The 22875-nt window shown below is 37.3% G+C and overlaps 1 protein-coding gene across 2 annotated transcripts; it reads right to left on the minus strand.

Annotated features, from left to right (window-relative positions):
* Window positions 1-3556: 3556 nt before the first annotated feature.
* utp25 (UTP25 small subunit processor component) lies at window positions 3557-21067 on the minus strand. Of its 2 annotated transcripts, none has more exons than XM_067421776.1 (13): window positions 20883-21067; window positions 20742-20781; window positions 10852-11038; window positions 10512-10751; window positions 10239-10327; window positions 9952-10150; window positions 9656-9849; window positions 9270-9486; window positions 8782-8984; window positions 6726-6908; window positions 6447-6556; window positions 5903-6148; window positions 3557-3965 (listed from the first exon to the last, which is right to left on the minus strand). In XM_067421776.1, exons 1-13 carry the CDS (start codon window positions 20981-20983, stop codon window positions 3710-3712), a joined length of 2265 nt encoding a protein of 754 aa, XP_067277877.1. In that variant the 5' UTR covers window positions 20984-21067; the 3' UTR covers window positions 3557-3709. The 2 variants fall into 2 exon arrangements, with proteins under 2 accessions (XP_067277877.1, XP_067277878.1); XM_067421777.1 differs by having other exon boundaries at window positions 10512-10748; window positions 20883-21063.
* Window positions 21068-22875: the final 1808 nt, after the last annotated feature.

Here is a 22875-nt window from a genome sequence, read left to right on the forward strand (position 1 = left end):
GGAGGCCTTTCTAACAGAAAAAACCTTAAGTGACTAACAATTTACCCAGAAGCTGTAAACATTACCAGATATTACATGCCAAATAATCAAGAAAGCAAGAAATAGTACATTATGCAGATTAGCTTAATTTGGAGAGATAGATTTTGCACTTCGAAAAGTAGAAAAAAGAAACAACAAAACAATCAATAACAGAAAAATATTTGTTGTATCTATACTGAAAACATTCAAATTTAACAAATTCAGTCCTTGCCAAACACAAAATACTTCCTTTTTTCTACTTTTAACAAATTCATTATAGAATGGTTTGTCAGCTCTGTTGCTGTCAATTTTGTTACATACTGTTAACATAGTTTCTCGTCTATCTTAATAACAGAGTTTGATGGTAACAATTGACCTTTTTAAACGTTTTAGCCAAAAACAAGAGCACATGACACTAATAATGAAATCATGATTAAATGATTTGTAAACAATCAATCTTTTTTATAATGTGGTAACTATTTTGATGTTTTACAAAAAAATGGAGAAAACATCATAATGCACCAACATAAATTATAAAGTTTTTAAACTAACATTACTCGAATTAATCACATTCTAATGCTATTTATTGTGGTAATTTTTGACTAATTGACTTAAATTATAATAGCCTAGATAATCTGTCAAGGGAATAGATTTTTTCACTGAATATTTATATTAGATACAACTGTGGAAAATTGTAGCGCTATATATCTAATATATAATATAGCTCTATTGTTTCTAAATGTGTAGGTATAGTTTTCAATAAAATGCTATAAGCATGGTTTTGCGGAGCTATGACCTTTTTATTGACCTCTAATCTAATCTAATTATATCCTTACTGTAAGAAATGCTATAGTTAAACAATTACAAGAACTAGCCTACTGTGTGTTAGTTTTACATAAGGCCAAGTACAAGTTAGAATCAAGAGGTTCTTCTTGAACTATTGACTAAACAATTGGTTATGATATCAGTGCATGTGTGGATGATACCATTTTGCAAAAACAAAGAAACAAATAAAACCCGCGAGGAAGCATGCCCAGCTAAATGGTTTACACTTCAACCCCCCAATATTCAAACCAAAATACATACTTGCATGTGCGTGGATAAATCTATTTCTATTGTCTTGCTTTAATATTTAGTTGTAGTTATTTTAGTACTTCAACTTTTAAGTTTTTAATCATATATTTTATTATATTTAGCTTTTTTCCCATTCAGTTAATAACAATACTGGTCTGGAACGAATATAGTCAGACAAGCTGAGTGATCTGAGTGCTCTTGGAACACCGCTAGCTAGGCCAATCAGATTTAAGGACCAGAACTAACTGTTGTATAATGCAAAATGTAACATGATTAAACACTCTAAGTGCAGGTAAAAGAAAAGGTGCTCTTGATACCACCTGATGGGCAGAGCTCCAAACACGGTCAGAGCTTTCACTCTCTCAGGACACACACACACACACACACACACACACACACACACACACACACACACACACACACACACACACACACACACACACACACACAGACACACAGACACACACACACAGAGGAGTTTCCAAGGCAACAGACTACCCACACTACAATAAACACGAGAAAGACTGGACACAGGAGAAAGAGAAAGATGGCGTTTCACACAGATGGAGAACAAGCGTGTGCGTAATTGAGAAAAAGGTCACCTTCACTGGTCAGGTCTTTTTTCACAAGTCATCTATTCCTTCTCACACAATCGGCCTGATTGAAATTATAGATGCAAAATATTTAAAGATATTGTTGAGACCTTGAGATTCAACATATAACTGGAATTTCACAATGTCGAGAGGAGTATAACTGTGATTACAGGAAAAATTATTGTATGAAATATTTTTGCTTTTTATATTATATAAAAAAACACCCATGAACAATACCCGCAAAAAAACTCTTAACAATGGGGGTTCAGAAGCAGAGGTGGGCACATACACACTAGACTTAAAGATGTGCACACTTCTTCCACGTTTGCACGCAGCAATACACTGTCTTAGCTAAAGCAACTAAAACACCAGCTTTACCGTTTAATATTTCATAGCTCAATGAAAAAGCTAGAGTACTTCCTCACATCTATCCAACAATACATGAGGGTTTATTCTGTTTCTCTGATTCTGTAGCTGTCATACAGATGATATTAATATGCAAGCTCAGCTGAAATGTTTTCACTGTGAGTGAGGTTAGAGGTCAGCATATAAATCCCAATGGAGTTTTGAGAGGATTCACAAAGCATCACAGCAGGATTGTGTTCAGGGGGAAAAACTGGGAGGAGATTTGTAGAATGGATCAATGGTTCCGTTTGATACAGTCAGATACTGTCCTTAACCAAACAACTCGCACACTCTTTCATTTATTATTTATGACGTGAGTGTATACGTGTGGCAGCTACAGAGAGAAAGAGTGCACATCTGTGAGAGAGAGAAAGAGTGTGTTTGTGCCAAACAGCTGCTCCATTTTTCAAATGAAGAGAAAGAGAAACAGAGCAATAGCTAAGTAAAGAAAGCAGAAACAAGAGTGCATCTGATCACTAGGGAGTTAGAATATTTGACAACCCAACTGCCACATCGGGAGGTAATTAGATGAATCACAATCGTTTCCAGCGTGATCATTTGAGGTCAAATCACGCTCATGTCATTTAACAAAGCCACAACAATAAGCAAAGAAATATATATATATATATATATATATATATATATATATATATTTTTTTTTTTCTTCTTCTTTTTTTTTCTTTTCTCAAATGTAAAGCTTAATTTTCAGACACAGATTGCAATATTAATAATATTATATAAATATATAATTTACAACAATAATATTAATACAAATAAGTTTACAGTAGCATTTTTTGGTCTGAAAGATTTTTTTTGTCTTTGAACAAAGTTTCTTATACTCACCAAGTCTGCATTTAAAAATTGTATTACACATATTACAATTTAAACGGTTTTCTATTTTAATGTGCTTTAAAATGTAACTTATTGCTGTGATGGTAAATTACTCCAGTCATGTTGAACACAGCTGTGCTGCTAAATATATTTTTGAAGAAACATAGATAAATAAATAAAAAAAATATTTATCTTTTGATAACCCCCCTCCAAATTTATTTTGTCTTCAAAGTTGAAACCTGTCTGAAACACTTTATAATGTACAATTACTATTTAAGATTTTGGCAACAAATTAGCCGATACTAGCAAAAGTTTTTTTTTCAGTATCAGCTGATATTTGTTTTCCCCATTTTAAAATTTGGATGATATTTTCCATATTTTAGAACTAACTTTAAATGAGATTGAATCCTTATCTCCGTTAAAGAACATGTCAGCACGCGTTGCTTGGCACACTTCATAACATTTAACCAAAAGTTAAATTCTTGGATGTTAAGATATAAGACGCATGCACACACAGTACGTGATCAAAGTAAGACTGTGACAGCACTTTTCTGACAGGAGAGGTGACACTTCAACAAGTCTGAAGCCGGTGTTGAGTCCTGTAAACCTTTTGGGAAACACACTGGAGCCAATGGTCTGGGCTGTGACTACAGCAAAATACTTTATATTAAAAAAAGAACACAAAAAGTCTGATGACTGAATTTTAGGGGAATTGAACATTACCGCGAGCAATGATTATGCCTTTTCTGAAAAGGTTAAAAATGTCACATTCAATTTTCAGTCCCACTTCATGTGTTTTTCTCCTCCCCTGTGATGAAAAGGTGCACTGGTTTTTTGGACTGGAGCATCTGAGCTGCGCGGTCGGCCCCGGCGATGGCAGCCAGCCGGTGCATGTCATATCTGGAGTACAGGGCCGTGCAGGTGAAGCTGACAGAACCACCCTCTCTGACACCGGCTTGAAGCATATTACACACTTCACTGTAGAAGTGAGGGTATGTGGGCAACCCATAGAAGATCAGGTTATGGATGCCCTTGATAGTGTACCTGAGAGAAAGATATATTTAAAAAAAAAAATGTCAGAAAATAAATATTGTGTAATATTATTATTATTATTAGAATTTTCCAAAATGCAATTTCAGGGTTCCCACTCTTTTTCAGCAATCATTTTCCATTTTTAATTCTACTACAAATCGAATAAACAGGGGCGTAGTTTATGGTATTTAAATCCATCAGTTAGAACCATACACCCCAACATTCCAACATGAAAATCACAGTAGATCAAATGAAAAATATGTAGAATTCATTTACTTTGTAACAATAATTTTGTATTCACTTAAGAGGGGGGGGGGGGGGGGGGATCATGTCAATCTGTCAAATGATCATGTTAAATGAGTACCTATAGATGTAGTATTGCATTCTTCATATCTCTGAAAAGTCTTTAGTTTTATTATATTAATAAAAGAAAGATAGGCTGTACCAAGTCTTTCCGGAAAAAAACGAGCGCCTGGAGGCGCATCGTGTGGGCGGAGCTAAAGAATGACGAGCGCACACAAAGCAGTGACGTCCTCAAGCGTGGAGAAGAAAACGTTACTCTGATAAACCATGGCTATCAATCAGATTCAACTAATACACGGTATATGCAGGAATCCTGAAGTTAATTTCAATACCATTTTAAGACTTTTTAAAGACCTTCTCAAAATATTTTAAGACCTCATCGCACTTCAAGTTCTAATCGGCAACAAACCTTTAATAAACAGTTGTAGTCGAATACAGACTTAAAATCTCTATCGTAGTCCAATTTTGTATCGTTTATATTGCATCTCTGTTTCACAACGTATGGAGGGCGACACATTACCTAACTGCGCATTTCGCAAAATACATGACGTCACCCGTAGACAGCGCTTGCCCGGGATGAAAATGAACTTTTTTCAAAGTCTACCACTCTATGTTAGTAGACCTTCCTGAAATCAAAGGGCGTATTTTATTTGTTATAAAACGAAATTATTTGAATAAAACGAAAAAGTAATTGCGCTACTCTGAGTTTTTCCTTGCAATTGTGAGTTATAAAAGTCAGAATTGTGAGATATAAACTCGCAATTCTGTAAAATATTTTTTTCTCCTCAGAAATGTAGTTTATCTCATGCAATTCTGACTGCAACACAATTGCAAAATGTATATCTGACAATTCTGACTTTATAACACGCAATTGTAAGTATCAAAATGATTTGATTAGGTAGCTGCTTACCAGTTTACATTCACTACATACATTTAAGCAGCTAATAACATCAGCAAACTGATGATAAGACTAAACATCATCATTCAAAATACTACTCTGAAATATGTCAAAACTGAATATCACACTTTCTGCAGTCAGCGGTAATTGTTTGGGCCAGTGAAAAACTATTTACTTGGATAAAGAAAAAATGAATCATTTTGTTTTTTTTAAAGATTCTCTCATATTTTCAAATTTGTGTTTTCCAAGACTGGAAAAAGTCTTAAATTTTCCAGGTTTTTCAGCATTTATTTAGAATTTTTTTGCAACGTTATAAATGCCTATCCCTTTTGAACAATTTACTATATCCTAGGGCTGGCAGATTCCCCCCGATTAAATAATATTTAATTAAAGTGCATCAACATAAAATTGCAAAGGCAAACCCTTTATCGAAAGGGTTAGATCTATCCCTTTATCTAGGCCGTAGGGAGCGTGCTACGGAAACCCTGAAGGAAGATTTGGCGAATGCAAAATGTATGTATTGCGCTATACTGCCGAGGGAAAAAAAAAAAAAACAAACTTTTTTTTTGAAAATATGAATCGATTTGACCTACCAACTCGATTTTTAAATCAAATCGATTATTTTCTCAGCCCTACTATATCCTTGCTAAATAAGAAGTCATTTAATTCAACAAAATATCTTACCTCAACATTTTATAAATAATAATGTATATGAAGTATGCAAATAATAATATAAACACACACACACCTCTTGTAGAAGTGGAATCTCTCAGAGAAGAGCATGAACTGTTTTTCCCCTTTCTGGAAGTAATGTCGAGCTCGGGACACCTCTGATCTCTGCGAGTACTCGCTGACACTAGCGAAACTGATGTCTTCTTTCTTCAGGTAGTTTCGCAGGCGAACAAAATCAAAGTACGACGGCACATAGATGAAAGTGTGGGACATCACAGAGTCTCTGTACTGGGGCAGGATCTTATCCACAAAGAACTGGAACCTAAAGAATCATGGATAATGCAGTTTACATATTTGCAAATAATAAAACGTCATAGGTCGACCAACAAGGAAATCTATCTAATGAAGTGTACTAAGGCCTGGTTTCACAGACAGGGCTTAGATTAAGCCAGGATTTGGCCTTAATTCAATTAAGACATTTAAGTAGCTTTTATTAACAATGATGCATTCTAGTCTGGAACTAGGCTTAAAGCCGGCATAGTTTTCTCTCTGAAGTTTCTCTGGGCAGATTGCAAACTGCTGCCCCCTAGAGCTCAGAATAAAAAACACAAGTCTCTAACCTGGCATCCTGGTCCATAAAGCTGTCAGAGTGAAACATCTGGAATATATGCGGTAGCTGCACGAGAACCTGACAGATTGAGCCCACCTTTGGAATGCTTTTACTGCACACCTGAGAGAAAGAAGAACATTAGTATCTGTATACTTAAATGTTCAGTTAGTCCAGCAATGATGCAAAACAACCCTAAGACCAGCGGCAATCAGATTAGCCTCCCAAAAGGAAAAATGCTTCAAAATGTGAACAATTGTCAGAATGTGAACAATTGTGTTTGTTTGTGCACCTGGCCTCTGTAGTTGTGGCAGTGTTTGGTAAGGATGTTGGTGATCTGAGGCTCTTGTACGGCACTGAACACCAGCGTCTGTCTGTAATGGGCCGCCCAGTTGTTCAGGTTCCACATGCGCACACGAGAGAAATCAACACCGTGAGAGTCCAGCGGCTGCAGATTCAAATGCTTCAACACATGCTGCAACACACACAAAGGATCATGGGAAATTAAGTAGAAGCAAAAAGCTCATTCAGGGTATATGCATGAATCCTGAAGTTAATTTAAATACCTTTTTAAGACTTTTTAAATAACTTCTCAAAATATTTTAAGACCTCACCGCACTTCAAGTTCTAATCGGCAACAAACCTTTAATAAACAGTTGTAGTAGAATGTAGACTAAAAATCTCTATCGTATCGTTTATATTGCATATCTGTTTCGCGACGTATGGAGGGAGACATTACCTAACTGCGCATTAACCAAAATATGTGACGTCACCCGTAGTGTGCCAGTGATGGAAATTAACTTTTTTCAAAATCTACCACTCAATGTTTTAACAGCCATTTTTTTGTTTTTAACCAACAATTTGTAACTGCATGTGAAAATTAATACTACAAGCTCTACAATACTTAAGCAGTTTATTTAATCTCAAGTCTCAATGAAATACTGACTTTTTCTCTTTCTCTCTTATACACACACAAACCATGAACTGATATACATTTCATTAAATGAGTAGGGCTCTGTGTGTTCTTTTTTTACCTGGATGTGGCATTTGGAGGATTCGTGGTCTTTTATGGTTTCCAGTTTTATGGTTTTTAGTCCCAACAACGAAACTATTCATTTTGGCATCTTTGAAGCATGTTGATGACATACCGAGCAGAACATTGTCACTAGGAAATGGGATGCACCGAAATCAACTTTTTTGAAAAGTTGTTTGTTCAGAAAACCTAACCACCAAAAGAAATTATGACAATTCTAAGTACCATTGCATTTATGGCTAATGCTAATGCTATGACTGTGTAAATTTACTAAAAATCAAGGCATGCGATTGCATAAATTAATATTAAAGTGTCAAATAATAAATAAATTACAAATTTTGCAAATATTTATTTAGCACATTGCAACAATGCACAGTATAAAATGTGTATTCAAATTCAAACTAAAATGTTTAACTTGAACTTCACTCATGTAGCCTACATTAAATAATAATGTATAGGCCTACTGGCCTGCAGAAAGGTAGAGAAATTGAATAAAGTAATCAATTGTAAAATAACTGCATATTTAACTGTTTAAATGAAAGATTAATCCTTATTAAAACTTACAAAAGCTATCCAATCAAGAGCATTGAGTGATGACATCTTTTGTTTGGCATTAAACAGACAGCAGTAAAGGCTACTGCCCCTTTAAGAACTAATGCAGGGATATGTGTCGTCTTTCTTGACTGTGTATACTATACAGCTCACTTAAGGCATATACAGATTATATCTGCTTGGAGACACATCAAGATGGACATGTGTTGACATACTTCTTGTGCGAGTGTGTAAATGTAAGCACAAGACTTGAAAGATAACTCAAAGTGTATGCTATTTTTACTTCAATATTTAAAGTTTACAAAGAGGTGAAACAGTATGCTCGGTAGGTGAAGCGAGTTTACCCAACTCAAAATTACCCGCATTTGGCTGGTGGCGGGTGCTAATTTCCATCCCTGGCGCGCACGCTCCGAGCCGATCTCAGACTGAGCACCCTGTTGTTTTTTTAATACTTATGAGGATGAAAATAAATCTATTCATGAATACTTTTTGGAGTCAAACACTTTTGAGAAAGGTTGAACAAAATTTAATAACTCATAAAATCGTAATTAAGACTTAATACCTTTTTAAGGGTCTTAATTTTCCCAAAATGGATTTATCAACTTTTAATACTTTTTAAGACCCAGCGAAAACCTGTCATTTGACAGCAAATATAGAACAAACATATATTATAACTTGCACTTGTTAAACAGACAAGAATACAATTATCGAAATCGAAAATTTAAATGAAAACTAATAAGAACTTTTGGAAAACTTAACCCACCAGTAAGTGTTCCCAATTCTGCATGAGGAACACATCTGCCTGATCCACAATCAGAAGTTCGATCGAAGACAGGAAGTCAATGTCTCTCTTCTTCTCACCATCGGCACCCAGAACTGTGCGCAGACCCAGTGGAGACGCGATGATGATGTCAGAGGAGTAGAACGGAGAATAGAGACGCATGCTGCGCTTCAGGATAGAAACACCTGGCCACACACAGAGGAAATAAAATACAATTCACAATAAAAGGTTCCCCTATCAGAGGTTAATAGTGTAAAATGTTTGTGTCACAAAGGGAACTAAAGGGAAACTTTAAACATTGGGTTAATACAGCATTATAGTTAATACAGTACGTTTATTTTTCGTACATTTTTAAGGTAACATTTTTGTGCGTGTTTGTATTCCTTTAGGGTATCTGCATATTTGGTTAGGGTTAAGTACTTTAACATTTAAACATTCAAATTATAGTTAAAGATCGTCCGTTATTGTACCTATCCTGAAATGGTCATCCACATTTCCAGAAAAGACAGCATGATAGTCATCAGGTCTGTGCAGGTTAGGTGGCTTTTCACCTGGCTCCTCTCCAAACTCTTCCTTAAATCGCTTCTTATTACTGACGTCCATCTTCTTGCCTTTGGGCTCAAATAACGTTATGAAGGTCTGGACCACTCGCAGAGCTCCATCTCTGAACGGTACCAGGATCAAAACCTACAAGATGGAGAGTTAATTATAAGAAAAATCAGACATATTTGATGAGCGTGTGAACACAATGGCCAATCAGAGGTGTTTATGATTCCGCTTAAAAGTGCTCAAAGCGTCACATTTTTCAGTACTGACTTTTGACAAGACACAGGTGGTATAAATCTGACGGTGGTACCTTTGGTCTAGTTAATCCCTGATCCCGAAAATCCTCATCCACATCTTTAGTTTCCTTCAGCTTGGCATTATTTCTAAGCACACGAGTGTTTGCCTTTAACACATGGTTCAGCACATGAAGACAGTATGCGCTCCGTACTTCCTTAGCCTCCTTCAAAGGGGAGCGGTTTGTAAAATACATATCCCTGTAAGTACCTTTAAAAACAAAATATGGGAGAAGATTAAAAAAAAAGTAAAGTGTAATTTTAAAAATTAGGGTGCATGGTCCAATAAATTATTTTAATTTGGCTGAAATACCCATGAGTTTAAGCAATTCCTTCTGCAGCTCTGTGACATCTGTCACAGTGTCTCTTTCTGGTCCGAAGGGCTGGTTTAACAAGCGCCAATTTGCCTCCAGGGTTTTGTGAATGGGTAGAACAGGGACAGATGAGGGCTGTCCCATGGCTGGGAAACGTTCCAGTGGACACACACATTGCAGAACACCTAGCTTTGGCCACTGGAGGGGGAGAACGAAGGGTCAGTAAATATAGTATTTTTACACACACACAAACGCACGCATGCACACACACTGATTACAGGCATACCTTAACCTGAGTTTTGATCTTTGATCCTTGCGAGATTCTGCCCACTTCCTCTTCACTCAGTTCAATCTCCTGGTGCTTCACAAACATATCTACAACCAGAGAGTCACAGAGGCATAGTTGGGTCAAGGTTTGCAACTTGATTCTTAAGTCAAACCATCTTGAGTACTAGACTTTAGGGTTTACAAAACAATAAATACCACATCAACAGCAAATATTAATCATCTCAGGTCAGAATTTAAAGCGTTACACTGATGAATCAAGGGAATGACTCACCGTCCTCCTGTTCCTGCTCTCCAGTGTTTTCCTCTTCTGCAGGCAGGTTGGTCTCCAGACAGAACGCAGCTTCATTCTTCTTATCTGTAAACTCTCCCTCCATCTCTCCGCCTTTATTTTCCTCTACATCTCCATTTGTCTTTTCAGGGTGTTCGTTATCTTTTGAATCGTTAAGTGTTTCATCCTCCTTAGCATCAGCATCATCACCTTCCTCCTCCTCTTCCACCTCCTCCTCTCCTACTTGAGAATGATTTTTAATTACAGGCCATCAGACTCTATCAGACGAAGTGCTGCAATTGATTAAATATTATATTATTACATAGAAAGTAATAGACTTTACCTTCAACCAGCTCTCCATCATCCTCATCTTCACTTTCTTCATCTTCACCTTCATCTTCACTTTCTTCATCTTCACTGTTGTCATCAGCTCCTTGGATCATGGTGGATAGCAGTTTCTGATAAGCGGACTTCTGCTCTAGATCACTGTCTTCCTCGCTGTCAGGTTCAGGATAAGGTGGACTGTCAGGCTGAATAGGTGCAGAAAGTCTTTTTATTTGATTGTTTGAAAAAAAACAAAAACATTTTAACAAAATGCAGAAATTCAACCTAAGCAACAATCTATTATGTTTTAACCAGGGACAGCTTCCCTTATCTGTGGAAGCCCATTTTGATGTATCATGCTTTGATACATCATAATTATGACATACTTATAAAAAGACGATATTGTGACCAAAAAAAACAAACTATGACAATCTCATAATTAAATGTTATCTTTTTATGTCAAAATCATAAGCACAATATGTATTTTTTTGCAGGTAGAGGTCACTTATTCAAAACAGGTGGGCTGATAAAATTAGCAGGATGACGGTGAGAATTAGCGTGGAATCATGGGAGTTGTCGTCTTCACTTCCACAGTCAATGGAAATTATTCCAACGGACTCGGCCAGAAATCTTGTTCATAGGCATAGTCAATAAATCTATTAATCGCACGGTATAAAAAATGAGCGATCATTTTTCCGGCCGTGATAATTTCCATTTTCATGCTTGTTTGTTTTTCTCATCTCTCTCGTTGACTGCGTGCGCGCACCTTGTTTGGGGAGGTGTTTAAACTCGACGTGCAGACTGGGTGCTGGTGTGATGAGACGTCATGCTCCACCAGATTCTCCTGAAACTCGTGCTTCTTTGGTTGCGGAGCTCCCACAAATGCTGCGTCCCAATTCGCCTACTTATACTACGTCCTAAAAGTATGTACTCTTTTTTGTGAAGAAAAAGTCTATACTTTTGAGTGTGTAGCAGAAAAGTATGCAAGCTTCAGGACATACTACTTCGCCATCTTTAACGGACTCTGTCGCTTAGTAACGTGCATCCCGTCACCGTTTAACTGCCCTGTCAATCATCGTCAGATTCGTCACAACTCAAATCCTTCACATTCAGTTTAATCTCCTACCGTATCGGAGAGAAATGTAGCCGCACGTTGATCTGCCATTTGTTGGTCTTTAATTCAGAGACTCTCCTCATGTGTTCGCAGTTTAAATATAATGATGCATTTAAAAGTTAATGGCCAAACATGTCATTACAAAAGTTCACAATGCTGCTGCAGATAAAATATAATGTGGATGACACTGAATAAATATATTTTTGTCAGGTTAAATATTGATAGTTGGTCACTCAAACCCCTTTATCTAAATTTCTCTACTTAACCGCCGGACTCGCACATCCGTGATGTTTGTAGTTTTTTAACGCTTTTTATCATCGTTTGTAGTTCTAATCGAATCCCCGTACACCTCGCAGTGGGTTGTGGGCAATATCAGCCGTTTGAGTGCCCATCGATTCATACTTCGAATTCTGACCAGAAATAGTAAACCATCCGGGTATCTTTGGAATACTCTTTTCAACATACTATGATTTGGGACATACTAATTCTATTTTCGAATACTATTTAGTATGGATAGTATGCGAATTGGGAGGCAGGGTCAGTTACAAAATGTGACGTGCACAGCGCCAAGCTAAACGGGTGCATACAAACACTCCGCATTGACAACATTTTTGCCGCGTGGACTCTCACGCTCGTGCGGATGCGTCGAGTATAAATGAGGCTTAAAGCTACACTGAAGTTGGCACTGTGAAAAATGCAAGTTAATTCTTCAGTTCAATCTTTGTGTGCTAAAAAAGGCACAAATTCCTCTAAAGATAGCAATACACATTCACCCTTTTTTTGCCAAATAAATATAAAGCATGTCATCAATGTCTTCTCTCTTGCTGTATCAAAATCTCACCTAGCTTTCCTCAGAAATGGTCAAGTAAAGTTCAGTTTGTTCATGATTACATGATTTTTTTTTTTTAATGCAGCGTCCTAAATTGTTGATAATTAAGCTATACATCATATGCTGAAGTAAAATTATGGAGTGTTAACGATTAAAAAACAAAACAAAAAACAAGACCCGTACAGAACCAAAAACCGTGACCCTAAAACCATGATACGAACCGAACCGTGGGTTTTGTGAACCATGCCACCCCTAATTTGCGCCTCATCTGTTACAGTTTTCATCCATTTTATTTAGTTTTTGGTTGTTTTGTTCGTTTATTGTGGATATTTAAAATGTTTTCCGTTTTCAGTGTTAAATAGTCTTCAGAAATAAAAGTTTATTGATCTTTGAAAAAATTGACCTGCATTATTATGCCATTATAATTATTTTAGATTAAAACGGTCTCAGAGCGACAATATTATCGTTTAACGCAATCATTTCTTGGCAAATTTATCTCCAGCAAAAAATATTATCGTGACAGGCCTACTTGTTCATGGATGAGATAATGTATTAAAGAATTATTAACATTATAGTGGTATGAAGCAGGGAGGGCCGAGAGCTGTGGGAGCGAATACTAATGAGAGACCTGCGTGTACCTCAGTGTTGCTCAAGGCCAGGGGAGCTTTAATTCTGATTATGCTGCAGTCAGCCGCTTCTGCTTTTTCTGTTGCATATGTGGCGTAATGCAGTGCTGTTTTACATGGTTAAAACAATCATTCTAAATACACTCTGTGCGTCAGCTGGTATAAGACACTTGTTGCACTTTGAAGTAATCTAGACCGATATTAGAATATTATATTAAGCCACTTAACAGAATAGTGTTGTCTCTGAGACAAGGTACTCTTGGTAAATCAAGAAAACAAGCGATTTAAACAATTAACCGTGTTGAGCTGTATAACAATCAGGGCTTGACATTAATACCCGCCAGCCCGCCAAATGCGGATATATTTCAGCTGTGGCGTCAATAAGGCAGCCACTCACACTAGCCACTTTGGCGGGTTGAATATAATTTCAGCCTAGAGCCAAATTAAATGCCAAGACCATTGTATCACAAAATTACAATTCAATTACAATTCCTTATCAATTAGCCTGCAGTTAGTGAAGGTGGGATAGGCAGAATCACACTGAATGACACACAACAGAAGCTCTCTCTCTCACGCGCACCCTGAATATTCAAATACACTCACACAGATGTCAAAATGTCCTTTGTGTGGAGTATCTTGCATGACTTGGGTGGGCGATATCTCAATATTTAAAATATATCGAGATATTTTTTAAACTCGATATGGATTTGGACATATCTTATATATCGATAAATTGTTTATATTTAATTCTGATTCTGGCACTTTGCTTGTTTGCCTTCTGTGTGCTGGGCTCGCGCACCCCCCGCTTCGTTGCTTTTGTTCCCCCTCCCCTCGCGTGTTGTCTAATTGAACACGGCGGCGTCCGCAACCAAGGGGGTAATCTAGCACTCGGAAAGCGTTCCACCCATAGGGGCAGCCATTGCTAACCAAGCCATCACCTGCTGTTAGCATCCCATTGACTCCCATTCATTTTTGAGTCACTTTGACAGTGAATAACTTTACATCAGAGGCGTTTAAAGACTCCATTTGTCCTTTGTTTATTTATAAAGAAACACGACAATGCATAAAATTACCTAGCATCTTACACTATCCCCCCGTAGAAGCTGTTTTTGTAAAAATAGGCTAACGATTGCATCATAATCAACGCGACTCTGTCGCACAGTAGAGAAATTACCGCATAGACAGGAGGAGACGCTCAGAGGCAATCTTTTACTGTCTATGAGACAGCCGGGGGTACGTGGAGACAAAGTTTGATAAAGTCAAGGGAGAAGAATGGGGAGAAGCCGAAAGTGATCGACCTCACTTTCCGCCATGGGAAAGCTCTGTCGATTTCTTTTTCTTTTACTGTCTATGTCCGCAAACAGGTGAGGGTTATTTATCATGTTGACAAGCGCGTTCGTTTTTCAAGACTCAGTTTAGAGACCATGATTTTCCCTCTAACAAAACTGCTTGGTAAAATTCATAAAGAAATATTAATGTTCATCATAGTTCAAATCGCAAGTTTCACCCACAGTCTCACCCACAGGTGATTGACCCACAGGTGATTGACACTATTGGTGCGAGACGCACTCGCAGTCGCAATCATGTCAATTTATGATTTGTGTCTAACTGATCGCATGGTTTTCAGTTAAAATGTCAAAATTATCGCATATCATTTGAAAACATTTAATTATTGCAATATCATTATTATTATTTTTTTGTCAGCTTTATCACGGGATTATGATGAATAGGTCTATTCATGTTTAAACCAAGAGGGAAAAACACGACATCCTGGGTGTCCTGAGACACAGTGCTCTCCTTCAAGTTGTACTGTATCATATAGCCTTTCTTACATTCATATTTCGTTCTGTAACTGGAAAAGAAGTCAATATCGACTCATGTGTACATGATCCACATGATGAGGCGCTCAGTCACGCTTTAGTAAAGAGCATGACATCATCTATTGAATTTTGATAAAAAATTTAACGGGAAGTGGTGTTATGACAAAATCAGTTTTTTTTTATATCTCAGTCATGCCCCTATCTTTCTGCAGAATGCTTACCGTTTACTTTAAGTGTAAAAAAGGGAGTCTTTGATTCATCTTCTGAAAGCATAAAATGAAAGAAAAGAAGGCAATATGTATTATTTATTTTCTTTTACAGTTAAATTATTATTATTTATGTAATCAGGAAGTTTTTTTTTTAAATGTTGCAAAAGCACTTTGTTCCTACATGAACTGACTACCTCTTTGCACTTCAATAAAAAAAAAAAATGAATTTGTGGTATTTGGCATATTTGTTTTTGCTGTAGTTTTTAGGGGGTTATTTTTTCTGTAAAGATATGGAGATTAGTGATCGACCGATATATCAGATTCCCGATATTTTTCCCGATATTTAAGCATTTTCCCATAATCGGGTATCGGTTTTGTAATAAGGGGTTTTCCGATAAATGGCGGCATCTTGTGGACGTTTTGAGAATTGCATAGAAGCGCACCATTAAAGGGATCCCATGGTGTTGAGACTTGTATGGCTTAATATAACATAAACAATGTCTCTTACTGAAATATGTAGTAGAAAACCCATGAAAGATCTACATTATTTTAAAAAATCGATTTTATATTTGGACCATGGGCGGCGCCATTTTGTTTGCGTTCTAGGTTGATGACGTAGAGTGGTTGCACTACTCAATCAGCTGGCGCTACCCGTAGCTATTTTTACCACAAGGCAACTCGAAAATTGCACATTCGCGTTCGGTGTGGAAGTGCTCATTACACAAACAGCTGACCAAAAAATAAAACCATCGTGCGAATTATTCGCACGTCAAAATCGCGTCCAGTGTGAAAGGGCCTTAAGGGGAACATTCTTTTCAGCATTTTATTGTTACCATAGTTACAACCATAGACTTCCTATACCCACCACCTCAGTTTTAAACAAGGGGGTAATCAAGCACTCGGAAAGTGTACCACCCATAGGGGCGGCCATTGCTAACCAAGCCATCACCTGCTGTTTGCATCCCATTGACTCCCATTCATTTTTGAGTCATTTTGACAGTGAATAACTTTACATCAGAGGCGTTTAAAGACTCCATTTGTCTACTGTTTATTTCTAAAGAAACACGACAATGCATAAAAGGCTCCGTTACCTTGCATCTTACACTATCGCCCCGCAGAAGCTGTTTTTGTAAAAATAGGCTAACTATTGCGTCATAACCAACGCGACTCTGTCGCACAGTTGAGAAATTACCGTATAGACCTGAGGAGACGCTCGCAGGCTATCTTTTACTGTCTATGAGACAGTCGGGGGGACGTGGAGACATTAAGTCTGATAAAGTCAAGGGAGAAGAATGGGGAGAAGCCCATAGTGAGCCAAAAGCAACGGGAGAAAATATTTAAACAACGGGATTCAGATTTCACTTTCCACAACTACTAGAAGACCTACAGCTGTCCGACAGGTTGCTCACGTCACATCTACGTCGTCAAGCTCAGTCTGAGCCTGCGCAGTTCGCTCAGCCATCAGGAAGTGAGTGCTCCTATACTGACATCACTTAACGCCGTAGAAGTCAATGGGATAGCTCCGTCCATTTCTTTTACTGTCTATGGTTTTAAACTAATGGCTCTTTGGAATGGCATTAAGTGGGATCTAGGCTGTTACAGTATGTTTAATTGCAGTTTTTTTTCTTCAGTTTGTTGTTCATATTAAGCTGCAACTCATTTCACATTTACTTTTTCAAATTAAATAAAAATGTATATAATAGTTTCTGATCATATCATTGCATTTGTTTTTTAATTAGTTTTTGACTTGAAACAGTTAAATATTAAACTTAAATTCAGCTTATCCTTCCTATTTTGTTGGTTTTTGGGGGCGTGTTAGAGTGGGATTCTGTAGGTGGTCCTCAGATTTTTTTTTTGAAGATATAGTGGTCCTTGGGCTGAAAAAGTTTGAGAAACACTGCTCTAGCATAAAGGCTAGATCACCATGTAAACAAGACCGACTCGTTTAAAACTCGTTAAATTATATTAACGTCTGCTATATAACATTTATATAATAAAGATCTAATTAATTACAGCTCCGTGAAAATTAATTATTACGCCACAAATGAGAGCATGTTAGAAATAAAAGCACCAAACTCTTTCTCTCTCTGTGTTTATGCTCAGTCGCGTTCAGCCGTACTCTCACCGAGATGTTGTTCCAGCATAGGCTAGTCACTGTACATGTAAACAAGACCGACTCGTTTAAAACTCCTTAAATTATATTAACGTCTGCTATATGACATTTAACATTATATAACAATTCGTTGTTTTATAATAAACATCAAATTAATTACAGCTCCGTGAAAATGAATTATTAAGCCTATCTCCGCGAGACGAGTGTTAAACGCAGAGATGAAAACAGCACCCTGTCACCAGCATAATTCAGACTGACACAAACATTCATTTTGATACCTCACTAGATGAGATTGACATAAACAAACCGGCGAATACATCAGCTTTTACAATGTTTGCATAATCCAGAGAATATTCACTCTTTAGTCTATTGAACACATAAACCTTTTAAAACTGTAGTTTAAAATGAATGCTTATATTTATGCTCATAGTTATGGGGAGTTGATAGACTCAACTCTCATTTATATTCTCCATTTGAAAACATTAGACTTTATAAATGTATTTTGCCTATTGTTAATATGGCTGTATTTATAAATAAAAAGATAAAACAGCATTAATTTTAATAAGACTTTGCACTGTATTTAAAAAAAACAAAACAATTCTGACTATTTATTGATGTAAATGTCTTTTGTTCTGTATGTAAGTGAGTGAAACTGCAAAAATTACAGTGTTTAAAAAGCTCAGTTCAGTGCTGTTGCTGTAATTGTAAAAGACAGAAATAACACTAAGTAAATATCGGTTCTATATCGGCTACCGACACATAAACATGCAAATAATCGGTAATAAAAAATCAATATCGGTCGATCACTAATCGAGATATATATCGTATATCGAAATATAGCAAAATATATCGAGATATATTTTTTGCTCCATATCGCCCAGCCCTAGCATGAACACAGTCGATTATGGCTTAAGTGTACAGTAAACAGGTTGGTAAAAACTGGATACGTGTAAGAATATTGCGTCCATGCATTCAGCAGCTTAAATAAATACTTGTCTGTCATTAAAGGGGGGGTGAAATGCTGTTTCATGCATACTGATCTTTTTACACTGTTAAAGACTTGGAATCCCATACTAAACATAGACAAAGTTTCAAAAGTTAAGGTGGACGTTTGATGGGAGTATTTCTTTGTCAAAAATACTACTTCCGGTTAGTCATAAGTTTCGGCAAGTTTTTTGAGATCATGCGTCCCCATTGACGTTAGTGGGGGCGGAATTTCCTTGTATGGGCCTTACGGACAATTCTACCGGAAGCGCGTGAGAGAGAGCGAGGGAGAGAGCGAAAGCAACAGGCTATGCCCATCAAAACGCTGGTTTGTAGGATGCTGGACAGGTGACAATTACACATAGCACATAACAATGTCACCAAAAAAGTGGGTTTTTGGTTGCCAGACCAAGACAGTCCTGCACAGATTCGCCAAAAACCCCGCGTTAAGGCAACAGTGGATGTAATTTGCTTTTCCGGATCAGCAACTGAGTTGCGCGAATGTTTATATCTGTTCGCTGCATTTCGGTGCCGACTGTTTCATAAACAAGGCCCAGCTTGACGCCGGCTTTTCCAATCGCCTAATGCTGAAGGATGGAGCAGTCCCAACGATAAAGGTCCTAACGTTAGAACCGCAGGCTGTGAGTAAGAGTGCTTCAAATGTCTGTGTTTTTGCCTATGCTCATCAAGTAGCCCAAACATGATCACGTATAGTTAATTGATCAATGGAGCATGCGATGTGTAGTGCGTGTACATTTGTTTAGCTGGCCACTATATGTGTAACTTTATGTTTGTGTATTGTAAAAGCACTCCAAACAACAATACACAAAGGGGGGAAATATGTTGAACTAAATAAGCACGCTTCTTCTTTCAAATGCGCTACTATTCCGTGTCTTTCTATGTAAACACTAGCCTGCGGTGCAAAACCAGTCCGCTTACTAACGTTACAATTGTCTACACAAACCACGCGTAAACACACAAACACACGTGCACAACTGCACTTCCCACATGTACACCTTCAAAGACAAAAATACGACGATATAATTCAAGTATAAATATGTAAATAACACAAGCCGCTAAGCATATTATATAGTTAGTGTATAACTTGTAACTTACCACATACAGACGTCCTGCTCTAGTCGTTTTTGCTGCTGCTCCTGTTCAACTGCAGCCTCTGGGTCTGATTCCGGATCATAGATGTATGGCTGTATCTGATTAAAAGCCATATTTTTTTTTTGAATAAAGTTTTTTTACCGCTGTTAGGGATGACGCTCGACTCAACACACAGCGCGCTGCTGCACACGTCATTATTTAGCTCCGCTCACACGACACGCCCCCACCCGCTCGGCTTTTTTCGGAAAGACTCGGAACAGCGCATCTTTCTTATATAATTATTAAAAAAATAAAGACTTTTCGGAGATATGCAGGATGCAATGCTACTCTATAGGTACTCAAGATTGACATGACACTGACTGAAACTGAGTGTTTCACCCCCCCTTTAATGTTAATCAAACAACACCATATGTTAAATATGGTTCAACTTTAATCATATAAAATGTAATTTCCAAACAGCAAAATTGTGGCTAACGAAAATGCTGAGTGGCTAGTAACTTTGGAAAACCACTAGCCACAGTGGCTGGTGAGCAAAAAAGTGAATGTCAAGCCCTGATAACATAGATGAGTTTTCTGTTGATAAATGTATTCAAACTGTTACTCACCTGTTTAATAAAAAATATATAATAGTCTTTAATGATGTTTACATGGTTTCAACTAAAGCAAAACTGGAAATCGAGGGTAACGCGGAAATGACGTCAGTGACAGGCAACACAATAACATTCCATAATACTGATTAAAATGTCTGATTTCTCTGGATTTAAACATTGTTGGAAACGTTTTTGATAATGTACACATGTCAACAACACTCTTCAAGTGGTTTGTTTTAATAGTTTCATCAAAAATATTACATATTGTGCCTTTAAGATTTACCCTTAATTGTTTTATCCTTACGTGGAGGAAAAGGGGCTTCTCAGATCTAGTCAAATATTTTGTATTCACCCTTTTTTCTGTTTGTAATGTTATTTGTGGTATAAATGCATCCAGATTCACAATTTGCTGCTAAATGCTGCATATTGACCTGACCAGAAGAAGCAGAAGGTTGTTGACTTAACGTTAAATGATCAAGACAGTCACTCAAGAATATAGTCTATCACTTACCAATCGCAAAATTTGAGTCTTCTCCGGTCTATCAACAACACTAAAAAGCGAAAAAATGATGTGCATTAGTAATTTTACTACGTGAAGCTATGCTAACTTGTACTGTCCACTGTTTTGTGAACCACACATCGTGATCCATACTTATCGTGAAAAGGGTGCTGTTCTCCAAATTCTTTTAGATGTTTCTTCTGTTTCTTGGTTAAATTGGCAAGCTCTTGATTTCCTCGTCTTCTTTTGCCCATGTTTCAATCTGTTCGACACACGTGTGTAACTCGCGCTTGTGTTTTCTTCACGGATAGTTAGTGTGTCTCTCTGTCGCCACCTGTTGGCTTGGAATAAAGGTCGCAGCTCGAGAAAGAGACCACATTGCAAATATTCTTTGTTGAATAACATTAAAAAACAAACATTTTAATTATAGGTTTTATCACTCCCAAAGTGTAATTGCTTCCAGAAACAAAGGCCGGATTATTGAACACATAGGAATTGTAAGGCAAGCGCTCAGTGGGCCAGATTCAATGATGTTAGCACCTGTCAAAGCAACATAATCATGTCATTGGTTTATCTTTCTCCTCATTTTGAGATTTTCTCACTGTAAGGTTAGTAGATGTTCTGCCACAATATGATTAGTGCCTTTAAAATGCTCTATCATTCCCTTAAGAGTCAACGAATCAGAATTTTCCTCCGGCTGTGCGTCACACAGCTTTAACTAATTACAAACACTGCAGGCGTGGAGGAATGGATCTCACCATCCATTCAGGTGCAGCAGACGTATCGGGTGTTCATCAGAATCAGAGCAGAACTGATGTTTGATGTGTGTTAACTCGACTGCAGCCGAAAATATCTTGGCCGGAGCATGTGTAAGAATGTATGTAATTGATTTGATCATTGAAAATTGTTCCATAACATTCAATGAAAACAGATGTGCGGTTACCAAATACGGAGACATTTTTTAAAAGTTATTTATATATTTATTTATTTAATTCTCCCTGAGAGACCCTCCTCCTCCCCCCCAGCCTCTGAGAACATGTGGTCTGTGATTATAAAGCATATTCCCTGCTGGTGATTAGGGTGCCTATGAATAACAGCAGGCTGGAGGCCAGTGAAAACAAGGGGAGTGAAACAAATGAACCACACACATCTCAGCTCAGGGGTGAGTCATAAACACACCAAAGGTTAGAAAAACACGGTTGGGTGCCAGTGTGAAGGCGAGGCGAGTGTCCGTGGCGCGAACACCACCGAAAACGCCGTCCCAAAGAGACGAAGCACAGCTGATCTACTATAAGAGTCTCGTGACCACTTCCTATGATAAAGCTTTGTATGTGCAAGAGGCAAATTCATCCACTTTGGTGCTGAATAGTGAGCTAGTACTCTAGGTCTACTCAGTGTGTATTGTTTCTTGAAAATTCTCAATTTGAACTCACTGTATCAATGGTGAAGTTAAAGTAGCGATGAAACAGAAGTAGCAATAGATCTTGTGCAGATGAATTGTTCATTATTAATTTTCAGAACATGCATTTAGAAAATATGTGAATTTTAATTCTATGCCAACTTTAACAGCCCAATAGAAGTGAAAAATGACATTAAAGGTAATATTACCTAAAAAAAAAAAAAAAATCACTTTGATAACTAAGCATTGCGACTTATCTGCCTTCATCTGATTTGAAGCTTAATGTGACATGTGAAGACCAAGTGTAAACAATACTCTGAATTTGTCCTCTGCATTTAACCCATCCAAGTTAGTGCTCACATATACAGGTCCGTCTAAAAAAATAGCATATGCGAAAAAAGTTCATTATTTTCAATAATGTAATGATAAAAACTAAACTTTCATATATTTTAGATTCATTGCACACCAACTGAAATATTTCAGGTCTTTTATTGTTTTAATACTGATGATTTTGGCATACAGCTCATGGAAACCCAAAATTCCTAATTTCATCCGACCAGTAAAAGAAAAGTCAACCTTCAAATAATTATGTTCAGTTATGTACTCAATACTTGGTCGGGAATCCTTTTGCAGAAATGACTGCTTCAATGCGGCGTGGCAGGGAGGCAATCAGCCTCCTTCTCCCCAGTCTTCCTCCAGACTCTGGCACCTTGATTTCCGAATGACATGCAAAATTTGAGCAGCAGT

The sequence above is a fragment of the Pseudorasbora parva genome, chromosome 17 (genome assembly GCF_024679245.1).
Source record: "Pseudorasbora parva isolate DD20220531a chromosome 17, ASM2467924v1, whole genome shotgun sequence".
NCBI classification, from domain to species: Eukaryota; Metazoa; Chordata; class Actinopteri; order Cypriniformes; family Gobionidae; genus Pseudorasbora; species Pseudorasbora parva.